The following is a 13350-nucleotide window of genomic DNA, read 5'->3' on the forward strand; positions in this document are numbered from 1 at the left end:
CAGTGCTAAAACACAAATTAGTTTTTAAGTATCCTCTGGGATCTGTAAGGCTCCTGCTTAAATCTAATTCAGGATCTGCTTTGATGGTTTGGGTTTTGTTTTTAGCTTCACCCAAATTCTACCAGATGTTACCAAAGGAGTTAAACTCATCCTGGAGTGTTTTGTTGAGCTGTAAAACTTTGTGTAGAACCCAGGCTGGAGATGAGAAGGCTCTGGGGTGACCTCAGAGTAACTTTTCAGTGCCTAAAGGGGGGAGCTGGAGAGGGATTTTCCATAGGGACATGGAGTCAGAACAAGGGGGAATGGCCCAAACTGGAAAGAGAACAGGTTGGGATTGGATATTGGGAAGAAAATCTTTATGTGGGGGTGGCAAAGGTTGTCCAGAGAGATTATAAATTCCCCATCCCTGGAAGTGTCAAAAACCAGGCTTGATGGGACTTGGAGCAACCTGGGATCATGGAAAGATCATCTAATTCCAACCCATGGCAGGGGGTTGGAATTAGATGATCTTCAAGATTCCTTCCATCCCAAACCACCTGTGCATTGCCAATTCTTAGATCAAGCTCTCTGTTCCACAAACTTCCTCTGAGGCAGGGTGAGGAAGCAAAGCAGGGGGTGAAGGCTGGAGAGTCACGGAGGTGTTGATCAGGAACAGCTTCCCATGGAATGAACAGAAGGAAGGGCAGGGGACAGATGTTCTTCTCACCTTTGCAGCTGTGGTGGGGGACTCAGGAAAGCAGAATCAGCAGCTGGAGGTGGGAACAAGAGGCAGAACATGTCAGGAGAGAGTGTGCCCCCATTCCCTGCTGCCCCTGGAAGAGGGAATGTGCCCTGGGACTCTGCACAGAACTGCATTGTCCAACCCAAATTTATCAATTATTAATTTCCTTTCTCCTTTTTTTTAACTGCCTCCCCCACTTCTCTCCCAGGTCTGTTGTGTGGAAATAATTTTGTTGCTCTCAGATGTGAAGTTTAAGGGTTAGGAAGGAGTGAAATAATAATGAAATCATCATGGGCTGGTGTCCTGTCCAACACTTCTACACGTGGTTTACTTTTCAGGGCATGCCACAACCACTGAAGGAGAACCATGGAATCACAGAATATCTGGGTTGGGAGGGAACTTAAAGATCATTCAGCTCCACCCCTGAGAAAATAATTGGAAAACATCCTAAAAAATACACTGTATTTTAGAACAGAAATGTTATATCTTAAGAAACTCATCAAAAATACCAATTCTTTGCTCAGGCACATGGTTAGAAGCTCTGACCAGCATTTCCAGGAATAATTTTAAAATTTAGGAATTGAAACTTGGTGGCATTGCAGTTTATAAAGGTTAAATTCCTAAAATCTAGCTAGGAAGGGGAGAGGCAGGTGGTACCAAGAAAAGAAAACAGTATATTAACATTACACTTAATGTACTTTTTGTGCTTAATGTACATTAATACTTAATGTAACTTAACAGGGGTCATTGCTGAAACAGTATCCATCCAAATCTGAACAGTTACATTGAATAACTGAATAAATACATTTCCCTTGATTTTTTTTTTTCCAGGATTTTCTGCCTGAATGTTAAAAGACAAAAAAAAAAAAAAAAAAAAAAAAAAAAAAAAAAGAGGGGAAAAAGGGAAGAAAAAAAGGGGAAGGGGAAAAGGGAGGGAAGAGGGGAGAGAAAAAAAAGGGAAGAGGAAGAGAAACTGAGGCTAAATACTGTGTTTCCACAGTAATCCTTTTTGGGCACGATCCTGTATTTTACTTCCCGAGGGTATTTTGATTATCTTTGGTTTGTTTGTTCCTTCGGTTTGCAGTCACAGGACTAAAAGTCCTCCAGCACCATCACTTCTTGCCAAGCAAACACACGGCTCCTTACATCGAACTCGAGCCCTCTATGGACGCGACATCCGATCTCTCGTGAAATCCACAAACATTTCCCAAAAACGCTTTTATTTTTCCTAAATTCAGCTGGACCAGGAGCGAAGCTGGAAGCGCTGGCGCTCCTTTACCTGCAGGGCGGCTCCCGGCGGGGCGGGGACAGGTGAGGTTGTCCTTGTTTTCCGAGCATGGGAGGCTCGGCCGTGGTACCGACGCTTCCCGGGGCTCTCCCGGTGCATCCCGGGGCTCTCCTGGGTCTCTCCTGGTGCATCCCGGGGCTCTCCCGGGTCTCTCCCGGTGCATCCCGGTGCATCCCGGGGCTCTCCCGGGTCTCTCCCGGTGCATCCCGGGGCTCTCCCGGTGCGCAGCGGCCGCGGGGTGAGCGCGGAGCCGCCGTCCCAGCCCGCGCCGCCAGGGGGCGCTCAGCGCCCCGGCCCGCCCGCCGGGCTGTACCATCTCCCCGCGGGGGGGGGAGGCAGGTGACGCGCTGCGGGCCGTGGCGCGACGCGACAGAGGGTGACACCGGCAGAAAGGTGACAGCGACAGCGCGTGACAACGACAGCGCGTGACAACGCCGGCGGCCTCGGCTTACAGGGACAGCTGGAGCCCTCCCGCACCGCGATGCCTCGGCGCTCCCCGCGCGGCGCTCGGTGGTGCGGTCCCGCTGTGGGCCTGGCGGCGCGGGCGGGGGCGGCGTTCCATAGGGCCGGCGTTCCATAGGGCCGGGCTTCTATAGGGCCGGCGTTCCATAGGGCGGTGTTCCTTAGGGCTGGCTCTCCATAGGGACTGCGGGAGCCGCTCCCGCCCCGCCGCCTCCGCCCGGGCTCCCTCGCGTCGCCGCCGGCGCCCCGGGAGGTGCGGGGGCCCTGAGCAGGTACGCGGTGGCGGGGAGGGGACGGGACGGGACGGGAGGGGACCCGGCTGAGGGGGCAGCGCTGGCCCAGGACACGATGCCAGGTTCCCATAATGGCAGGGTTTGGAAGGGGATCACCCTCCCCTGGAGCAGCAACAGGAGGGTGTCCAGGTGGGTTTGGAATGGCTCCAGACAGGAGCATTCCCAAGGAACGGGCACGGCCCCGAGCTCCGGCGATTGGAATTGTTGGGGGATTGTGCAGGGACAGAGCTCGGACTGGATGATCCTGATGGATCTTCCCCAGCTCGGCATATTCCATGATTCTCCCTGGGCAGCTGTTCCAGTGCTCCGCCACCTCCATGGAAAGCTCTTCCTTATGTTGAGGTGGAATTTCTTGTTTTAATTTATGGCCATTGCTCCTCGTCCTGACCACTGAAAAGAGCCTGGCACCATCAGTGGTGGAAGCTGAATAATTATTTACATCAGGATTTACCAAGGAAATTTGTGACCTGGGATTTGGGTTACGTGCCTAAAGGTCACTGGGTTTTGTACAGTTTTTTAATTATTTTATAATATTATTTATTTTCCTGCCTTGGTGTCCGAGCATATACAAGATCTATTTACCTTATTTAGATTATTGAATTTTATCAAACCTTGCTGACATCTGGCAGCTGAGGTGCAGGAATATCAATCCACACTAAATCACGACTTCCATCCCTGCTTTCCTGGGTGGAAATCAACTATTTACCTGTCTTTTCACTGCAAAAATCCGAATTAAATAGCTTGAGAGCTGATGTGTCCTGTCAGCAAACCAGCTGCCTGATTCTGAGTGATCCAGACAAATCTCTTCCTCATGGAATTGGCAGCAGCCCTTGGCAGAGAGCTGCTGGAAAAACTTCCCAGCTCCTGCTTTGTTCTCAGGAGTAGAAACAATCCCGTATTTAAGATCTTTAGATGAGATGAGGGAAATAGGCTTCCATTTCTTGCCCAGTGTTTGTATCAGATTACTCCTAATTTTTGCTGACAGTATCTTGCAGCTTTTCCACTTTGTTGGGTTTTATGGGAGGATTGACTTTGTTTCTTCCTTTTTTTTTTTTTTTTTTTGGAACAAGGAGAGCTTGATCCCAGATAAATGTTATTCCCTGATTTCAGTTCTGATGTGAGAAGCACTGCAAACATCCTGATAAAGACAAAATTAAATCCTCTCTGTAGCCAAACAAACCAACCCAATCTGACCCTGATGGCATTGTGTGGTAATTTTATTTTTTTCCATGGAGGTGGATCTGGCACAGAGTGGTTTTATTGGCAATTCCTCAATCCTGCTCAGGGGAGTGCAAAGATGCCTTAAACCTGCACTTAAAATCCTTCCTGTTTTTTCATTTCATCCAGCATTTTTCTGTTTTTAAGAGTTTCCTACCAAAACCCTTCTATTGATGGAGTTAAAGTTGTTTATTACAACATATTTAATGTTTTAAAGGACATGGAGGATGGTTTGGGTTTATTTTTGTGTCCTAACAGCAGGAGATTGAATGCAGATGCCCTTCAGAAATGTAAAATATTTGGTTACAGAGCTGTGATTTCTGTATCAGTGATGCAGCAGGGATTGACCTAAGCATATTTAAACTATTCTAGAAGAATATTTTAATGTTTTCTAACAGAACTGGTGTCAGAGGTAGCAAAGGAGAGAAGGAAGGATTTTTAAATAGGGAAAATCCAGCCATGCTTGGACTCCATTGTTCTAAATCAGGTGTATTTGAGTTTTTAACCTAAATGCCTTGCAAAACACAGGAAAATCAGGTCTGAACAGCTGATTTTAAAACATAAAAATAGATGGTTATGTTTTGTTGAAATACAGGGAAGATTATAATGCATGGCTTGGCATTTTGGCACAACACCTTGGACTTGGACTCGAGCATCTGCTGCTGCCGAGTTGAGCTGCAGAGCTCTGAGAGCTCCTTCTGCTGCAGGCTGAGAGCCCTTGAGCAGGATTCCTCTGGAAAGGGAATATTTCCCATTCCATGCTCCAGGTGACCTTGCAGAGCACAGGGGATGAAGGCAATTCCAACTCCCTGTCAGTGCTTGGAGGGAAACTCTGGAATCCTCAAATTGTGATATCCACGTGCGTGGAAGTGAAAAACACGGTCCAGAAAGAGGAAAAAGCAACTGAAAATCTTTTGGAAGAGGCAGTGGGAAGTCAAATTGTTTTGTCAGGGAATTATTTTTAGTTTTGTTTTGAAATTTTGATCCTGTGACCTGTTTATTGAGCTGTCAGTGCTTCTCCATATTTATTATCTCAGGTGTGGCAGAGCTGAAATCTGGGGGATTTTTGTAACTCTTAGCATGTTTCAGTTTACCAGGAGGTTCCACCTTGCTATGAGAAGCCAAGATGGATCCAGAAGAACAGGATTTACTTGGAGATTACAGATACAGGAATTATTCTTCAGCCATTGAGAAAGCTTTGAGGAACTTTGAATCATCCAGTGAATGGGCAGATCTGATCTCTTCCCTTGGCAAACTCAATAAGGTACAGTGTGAGGGGAATTTTTATCTTTTTTTTTTTTTGATGACATTTGTATTGTTATGAACTTTTCTGTCACTTCCAGCATCTGGAAAAATTGAAAATTCACTCAAGAAAAATAATGGGAAGAGCTAAGTCAGTATTTTTTTATATAAATGTGAGAAATTCTGGTGAAACCAGCAGAGCTTTCCTGCAAATGGTACTGCTGTCTTAACACTGCTAAGTTAATTTAATTTTTGCATCAAAGAAACCCTCACTCTAAAGCAGGTAAAAAGCTTTTCTAGAAAACAGAAAGTGGCAAGTTTTAGAATATTTTCTGAGTCAAAGCTTTTATTTAAAGGTCACATTGACTTGGCTGTGCCCTCCCCTTGGATTTGGGGAAATTTGAAATATTGTTTTGGAACAGAAGTTCCACGTTTCTGCCTTTTCATTGTGAATCTGGCTCTCATCAGAGGCCTTCAAAATGTTCTTCTCAAAGGGAAAATATGAAATAATGAGAGTGAGAGGTAGGCTTTGATCTTTTTATCTTGACCTAGATGAACACTGAACTGCTGAGCACACACCTGAGCCTTATTCAGGTATAGAATTGCCAAAATCTGTGGCAGCAGAGCAGAAACCAAAGGAAAAGCTTTCAGCTGATCCAGTAGTCCATCTGCTTTGGGGTTTTATGGATTTAATCTTTTTAGGAGCTTAAGAATTGGTGGAGTAAATCATTCCCAGTGTTGATCCCTGTCTGTTCTCTGAAAATCGGGGTGGATGTGGCAGGGGAAGGTGCTGCCAAAAGGAAAATAAGATGTCAGTAACCATTCCCTGAACTCCTGGGATTGCTTGGTCTCTGACAGCTTCAAATATAAATATAATTGTTGAGTTTTATCAGGGTTGGGGGAGGTGGTTCTGACAGAAAATCCTCATTTTTCCTGCAGTCAGTGGTGGAGGTGGGTGAGCAGGAAGGAGAACATTGATAAAATGGTTTTTACAAACCACTTCTGGTTATATTAAAGATCCTGGGGGTCACTTGTGTGCAGAGGTAACTGAGATCAATCACACACGAAAATGCTGAGAAAGGGAAGGACAAAACACAAGAAATCAAGGAGTTCTGAAGTTCTTTTCCAGAGCAGTGTGAAATCTGTTCTTGCCCATATGGGTGTAATATTTTTTGAGGCTTTTTCTCCTACAGGCTCTATTGAGACACAAACACTCTCTTATTTCCATAAAGCTCAGAGGTGTCACCCTCCAGGTAATCCAAGGTCGGGAAAAAGCAGGATAGGCTCTTGTTCCTTAAAAATGAGGATAAAAAATGGAGCTTGGTGAAAAGGAACAACTCTGCTGCTTCTCTGTGGCTCCTTGATATTCTTAAAATCTCTTCCAGCCTCAATGATTCTACTCAGGACAGACTGGAAGTTGTTTTTGAGTTTCTCTGTTGTTTCTACAGCTCAAAATAATATTTCTGGACTTTCAGAACCAGAGAAGCAACATCTGAATGCTCGGTTTGTGGATCTGCAGAGATTTGATTTTATCATTTCAGGGAGGTGAGCTTTATGTGACTTGACACAGCTTCAGCCCAGACAGCTTCACCTTGAATTGCTTTTAGACAGGCAGAGGAATAAAGGGGTTTATTTTTTTGTTTTGTGACTCATCTCTTGCTTGAAGTAGGTCAGAGGAATGTTGTCCTAAAATTGTGTGTGTTCCTCGTGGGTCTTATGGGGAGCCTGAGGAGTTACTGCACTTTTACCCATTTTTTTTGGCTGGTTTTTTTCGGTTTCTGAGGTCAGGAGAGATGAATCTCCCCTTCAGAGTTCAAAACCTGCAGGTAGCAGGTGAGAGCATGAGAGAATTGGCAGAATTTGCTCATTTATTTTACACCCCAAACTTCTAAGGGAGAGATCTTGGGGAGTTATTTTGGATAATGTGGGTACTATAGATCATTATGGGAAATGAGAAACGTTGGAAAGTAATATTTCTAATAAGAATGTAAATAGATGTAAACAGGTGGATAAAACAGGCAGTAAATATGGATGTCAATGTTTTAAAGAGGATTCAGCTTCATTTTCAGTGAGAAATCACTTTCATATTTTGATAAAAAAGCTGCTGGGGTGGAGGGATGTTGCCTCTTAAACTTAAAAATAGCTGGTGATTCAGAATAGATGGGTTTGTCAATGAAACAGGTGCTTTTAACATTGTTTATATATCCAAAATGCCTGTCACTGTTTCCAGAGTATAAACAAATAGCAAATATATCTAAAATGTTTAGGTATGGGGAACTTCAGGCAATTAAGAGGATAAAAATATTCTGAAGGTAGGAAAATCCAAATGCACAGTTTGCATTTATCTAGATTACAGGCGTGTGTTTTCCATCAATTTCAACTCTGGGTGTAGGGAATTAATAATTAAATGACACAATTGGCAAAATGAAGAACTGAGGAGCAGAAAATATTGGATTTTGGTTTCGTAAGGAAACAAGGAAAGGAGTGGTTTTAAAAAATCCTTGGAATTTGTGGTGAGAATTCCCAATTCCTGCACAGAATTTCCAGAGCTGCTGTGGCTGCTCCTGGATTCCTAGAAGTGCCTAAGACCAGCGTGGATGAGCTTGGAGCAGCCTGGGACATTGAAGGTGTCCCTGCCATGCCAAAGGTTGGAACAAAATGATCTTTAAGGTCTTTTCCAGCCCAATCCATTCAGGAATTTTAATATTATTTGCTCTAAAAGAGCACTTTCAAACTGCTTTTTATTCTTGGATATAACACAACTCTGTGAATCTGAGTTAATCTTTACTCTGCAATTTCAAAGCGATTAAAAAAAAACCCAGGAAATAAATCTGTGACTTTTTGGTTCTGAAGGCTTTTCTTGCCTCAGAAGCTTTGAGGTGGACCTGATCTCACCCAAATCCTTGGAGGGGAAAGGAAAACAAACCCCAAAACTCCTTGCAGCTGCACATTCATGGTTTGAACAGCAATGCTCAGTGTCCCAATCTGGCTGTTCTTGAGGGAGAGCCGAGGAGGATTCTTCTGAAAAGTGATTTAATGAGTGCAGCCATTAATTAAGCACTTGCTTCATAGGAAAACTCAGACATTCAGGGTTTTATACCAGCTGCTGGCTCAGTTACAGATTTATGCTGAAGACAAATCTTATTTATACTTTTGAGAAGTTCCTTTATTTTTTTCCCCAAACCCAATGGACAAATCCTCAGGATTGGGGATTTTATACACCTTCCCCCCCACTTTTTTAATACAACTCCAGCTGCTACTTTCCTTACAATCAATTTTAAAATTAATTCTCCTACTTTAAAATTAATTCTGTTCATGGTATTTCTATGGAAGCTGAAGCTCTGCTTGGAATTTTTTCTTTACTTGGAAAATGAATCAGTGGAAAATAGAATCACAGGTTCTTCTTCTCCCCCTCTCCTCACAACCATTGTTGTTTAAACAAGAATTATGGTATTTCCTAACTGAAGATAATCTTAAAAAATTGCAGCCTTTTCCTGGAATTCTAGTGATGGAAATAAAATTTTTTACTTGATTTGCATAAAGTTTTATCATTATTTTTAACAGATTTCTAGTGCAGAAGAAATTAAACCAGGAACTGAGGAAATGCAAATATTTTCCTGTGCCTGTGGTTTAATTTTAAGGCACAGGTGGAAAAAATAACAATTTTCCTTTTGTAGACAATTCTGTATTTTTATAGCTCGATTTCAGAGAAATTCTGAGCATCCTTAGTGTTGGAAAAACAGGTGTGGGATGGGATCCTGAATTTATTCACCTCTACCAGCCAAAGTTATCATTCCAGCATTCCTAGATCCTGATTCTTTGTTCTTTTTTTCTCTTGTGGAAGCTCAGGATATTTAAAAATCCAACTTCTCAACTTTGCCTGTCAGCTGGAGGAGATTAATTAACATTTCAAAATCTGTCTCTTACCACCTCACTCTTATTTCAGTGAGATCCCTCTGCTAATTAATGCCTTTCAAACCTTTTAAAATCCTTGGATCTGCAATTCTGGGGAAGCTGGGAAGAGCCTGAACCTTCCAGCACAGCAGCAGCAGCTGGGAGGGCTCTTTAGAGCCTTCTGAAATGTTGGAATGGGGTTTAAAATCCATGAATCTGCTGGGAGATCAGGAACAACTGGGAATTTTTAATAAATGGGGTATTGGGAGGGAATTCCTGGCTGGGAGGACCTGGCACAGCTGTGGATCCCTGGAAGTGTCCAAGGGTATTTTGGATGGGGTTTGGAGCACCCTGGGATAGTGGAAGATGTCCCTGCCCATCCCTGGATCTTTAAATTCCCTTCCAAACCATTCCATGATTTTAAATATTCAAATGGTGTTTGGGGAAGGGAGTTCTTATTTCCTTCAAATCCTTAAGAAATGTTGGAGCCAAAGCAGAGATTTGCTGAGGTGCCATTATTTCTGTGCTGGAGCTGATTTTCTGTGTAATAAATAGCAAAATTTAATTAAAAAAATAATTAATATTATAATTCATTAAACATTATTGATGCTTAATAAACAGTGAAATTTAATTAAAAAAGGTTTCCATTTTCTGATATTTAAATTCAAATTGTTGGAATATTAAGATGGTATTTGTTCAGTCTGAACACTGAGAGGGAAAACAATTACCACTGCTCTGCTTTTTTGTAATTAACTCCTTTTATATCTATAAATATACAGAGAGGGTGTGGGCAAATACATGCCAAGTAATATAAATAGAAAGTTTCAAAGTCCAGCTTTCCAGAAATCTTCAAAGTTCTTACAGCTCTTCAGATTTTTAATGTTGAAATAATATTCCTCATGTAACACATGGGGGAATGGCTCAAATATAAAAGGTGTAAAGAAGGTAACTGCACAAATATGTGAAATAATATTTTCTTTTTGGATTTTGGGGGGTTTTTTTCATCCATTAAACACAGCTCTGCCCATGCTGGGGGAGGGAAGGAAGGAAATGAAGTGGCTCTAAGTGACATCTGTGTGTCTGCCAGGATGGGGTGACATTTCTGTTTGCTGTTGTTATAAACTCTCAACCTTTTGGTTTTTTTTTCCTTCTCCAGTAAAATTCCTGCCAGCTGCTCTTACTAAAAGCTGTGGATTTTCTTCCTCCCCTTCCTGCTGAGGAGTGCTCAGGGTTAAGTGACCTGCTTTATGTTTATTCCAGGAAGGGTTATTCCACTTTCTGCTGCTTTTCCAAGCAAAATAGAAGAGCCTCAAGCTGAAAATAATTCCATAGGATGAGACCATGATTTAATTTTTGGGAAGAGACCAGAATTTACCTGATCCTGAAAATATCCCAAATGTTCACATTCCCTGGAACATGTTTGTGTTTGCACATTAAGCAAAGCCTGAAGTGCCCTTGGCTGGCAAATTTTCTTTTTGTCTCTGATTTGAAGAGAAAACTTCATTATTTTCCTGCTGAAATGCTCTGGTGGCTCAAGGAAAAGAGTCACCTTTCCCAAGAAAGGAGGCACATTTTTTTCCTAAAACCTGGCCCAGCAGCAAATCTCATTGAAGTATTCCCTGTCCTAAACATCTTGAACTTGCACCTGATTGCAGCGGGTTCCTCAGCTCAGTGAATTCCACAGAGAATTCCAGATCAGAAGGTTTTGTCCCATTTAATCATCTCTGCTTTGGCTGGAAGGTTTGGTTTGGAAAGTCCACAGGTTTTCCTCATGCCTGGAAGTGTCCAAGGCTGGGTTGGGCAGAGCTTGGAGCACCCTGGGATAGTGGAAGGTGTTGGAACAAGATGATCTTTAAGGTCCCTTCCAACCCATTCCATGATTCCATACATGAAGTGAGAATTTATGAGGAAAGATAAATCTTTAATTCTTTCTTTATTCCCTAGAAGCTGAGCTGCTTTTCTTGTCAATTCCCTTTTTCCTCTGGTGATGAGATAAGGATACCCTGTCCCAATCCTGGTTTTTGACTTCCTTTTCCCTCATCAGAGCAGACTCAGAGCAAGCTTTTCTAAATTTCCCGTGGCTGATCCCAGATAAAAGCTCAGCTGCAGAGTTCTGCTGGAACTAAATACAGTTAGGAGTTAAAACTCTTCTCAACCTTTAATAAACAGCCATGAGATATTTGATATTTCACATTGTAACTATTTCTTCTCTCCTTTCTCCCCCAGGCTCTTCAGAGTAACCTGAAATATTCTCTGCTGCCCAGAAGATTGATCATCAGTAAAAGATTATCCCAGTGCTTGCACCCAGCCCTGCCCAGTGGGGTGCATTTAAAGGCTTTAGAAACCTATGAAATAATCTTCAAAATCATTGGCACAAAATGGCTTGCCAAGGATTTATTCTTGTACAGGTAATTGGATTTATTTATATTTTTTCTCTAAGGCACAAAACAGCTTACCAAGGATTTATTTTTGTACAGGCAATTTTAATTTTTTTTTTTAAGGCATAACCATTTCAAATCTATTTTAATTAACTCTTCTTTTGTCTTTTTTTTTTTATTTTTTATTTTTTTTATTCAAAGCTCTGGCTTGTTCCCTCTGCTGGCAAATGCAGCAATGTCAGTGAGACCTGTTCTTCTTGGCTTGTATGAGAAATATTTTCTCCCTCTCCAAAAATCCCTCCTGCCTGGTCTCCAGGCCTTTGTCATTGGGCTGCTGCCTGGCTTGGAAGAAGGATCAGAAATTTATGAAAGGTAATATTAATTATTCCATATTCATTGAAGCAATAGCCAGGATTTGGATTTTCTAGGGAATTCTCAAGAAGTTTCTGTCAGATTTCTATAAATAAAAGAGCTTCTAAAAGGGGATGAATTGTGGGAACTGGAAAGATGTTGAAGAAGAAAAACCTTTTCCCCTCTGTCTTCATCCCAAGAGAAAAGAAGAGGAAAAGGAGAGTTAAAAAAAAAGAGATGAGGAAAAGGATGGTTAAACATAGAAATGCTGAGAGAAAAGAATAAAAGAAAATAAATTACATTTTTAAATTCAATTTAATTTAATTTTTTTTGGTTTTTTTGTTTTTTTTTAATTTAAAGCTCCTCTAATTTAGCTCCTCCTAAATAGTTCCCTTGACTCCCCTGACCACTGCTCTGGAGATAAATTCTCTTTAAATTCTGTTACATGAGAGAGCAGCTGATTTCTTTCCAATATTTCTGTATAATCTGACAAAATCATGGAGCAGGGAGATAATGGGAACTGCAGATGAACTTCCAAGATCTGACCTCTTGTTTTACACCTTTTTTTCCCTATTTCTGATGGCATTATTTTCCTCTTTGCCTTGAACAAACAGGATCTGACAGGAGCTGACATATATTTCATAAATCTGGGGAAATATTTGTGTTAAAACTAATTTAATGAGGTTTTTTGTTGAATTTACATGAGGGAGTTTTTCTTTTATTTACTCCTTGCAAGGATTCTGTGGTAAGAATATCTCATCATGAGATGTGTTAGGTTAATTTTCAATTCTTTTTCCATGAGAAGCTCTTCACTGAGTGTTTTCAGAACCTTCAATATTGAGGACTAAAATTAATCCATCTCCTGCTGTTCCTGAAAGTGAACAAAGTGCTGAGCTTGTGCTTCAGCCTAGACACCATTTCCAGCACTGAATTTCCCTGCCTTTGTGCACTCACACAGAAAATGGAAAAGGAAAACTGCTTGGAGGGATTTTTTTTAATAAAGAAATAGAAAAGAGCATCACACTGGGAGGTGTTTCCTCTTCTGAGCTGGGCTTTTTCCTCTTCTCTCAATCTTGCATTCCTCTCATGAGGTTTGATTTCCTCCTTTATGGTAAATAACCAGATGTTATTTAGCAGGGAATGTGCTCCAATCACAGGATTTGCAGTGGGATGGGCTGGAATTCATTTCAAGGGGTCCTGTGTGCAATTTGTTGTTTTATCTCATGGAATCCCAGAATGGTTTGGGCTTGGAAGGGACCTTAAAGCCCAGCCCTGCCATGGCAGGGACACCTCCCACTGTCCCAGGCTGCTCCAAGTCCTTTCCAGCCTGGCCTGGGACACTTCAGGGATCCAGGGGATTTCATCTCTTCTTTTTCTTCATCCAGTGCCTTAAAAATTAACCCTGTTGGTTTGAAAGTAGTAGTTTTTAGGATAACCTCCAGCTGCCAGACTGGATAAAATTGGCTTTCAGACTTCAGCATCTGCTTAAAAGACTTCAAATTT

The 13350-nt window shown here is 42.1% G+C and overlaps 1 protein-coding gene across 4 annotated transcripts in view; it reads left to right on the forward strand.

Annotated features, from left to right (window-relative positions):
- The first annotated feature begins 2293 nt into the window (after nucleotides 1–2293).
- Nucleotides 2294–13350, forward strand: part of DOP1B (DOP1 leucine zipper like protein B) — a 41129-nt gene continuing 30072 nt past the window's right edge. Inside the window, exons 1-4 of one of the 4 annotated variants that reach the window (XM_086883940.1) lie at nucleotides 2294–2743; nucleotides 5072–5246; nucleotides 11345–11526; nucleotides 11698–11868. In XM_086883940.1, coding sequence (XP_086740066.1) covers nucleotides 5109–5246; nucleotides 11345–11526; nucleotides 11698–11868 — 491 coding nt within the window. In that variant the 5' untranslated portion in view covers nucleotides 2294–2743; nucleotides 5072–5108. Of the gene's footprint in view, nucleotides 2894–5071; nucleotides 5247–11344; nucleotides 11527–11697; nucleotides 11869–13350 lie in introns of all 4 variants that reach the window. The other 3 variants (XM_086883937.1, XM_086883939.1, XM_086883938.1) reach the window with 3 other exon arrangements.

This window comes from Cyanistes caeruleus, chromosome 3 (assembly GCF_971803275.1).
Source record: "Cyanistes caeruleus chromosome 3, bCyaCae1.hap1.1, whole genome shotgun sequence".
NCBI classification, from domain to species: domain Eukaryota; kingdom Metazoa; phylum Chordata; class Aves; order Passeriformes; family Paridae; genus Cyanistes; species Cyanistes caeruleus.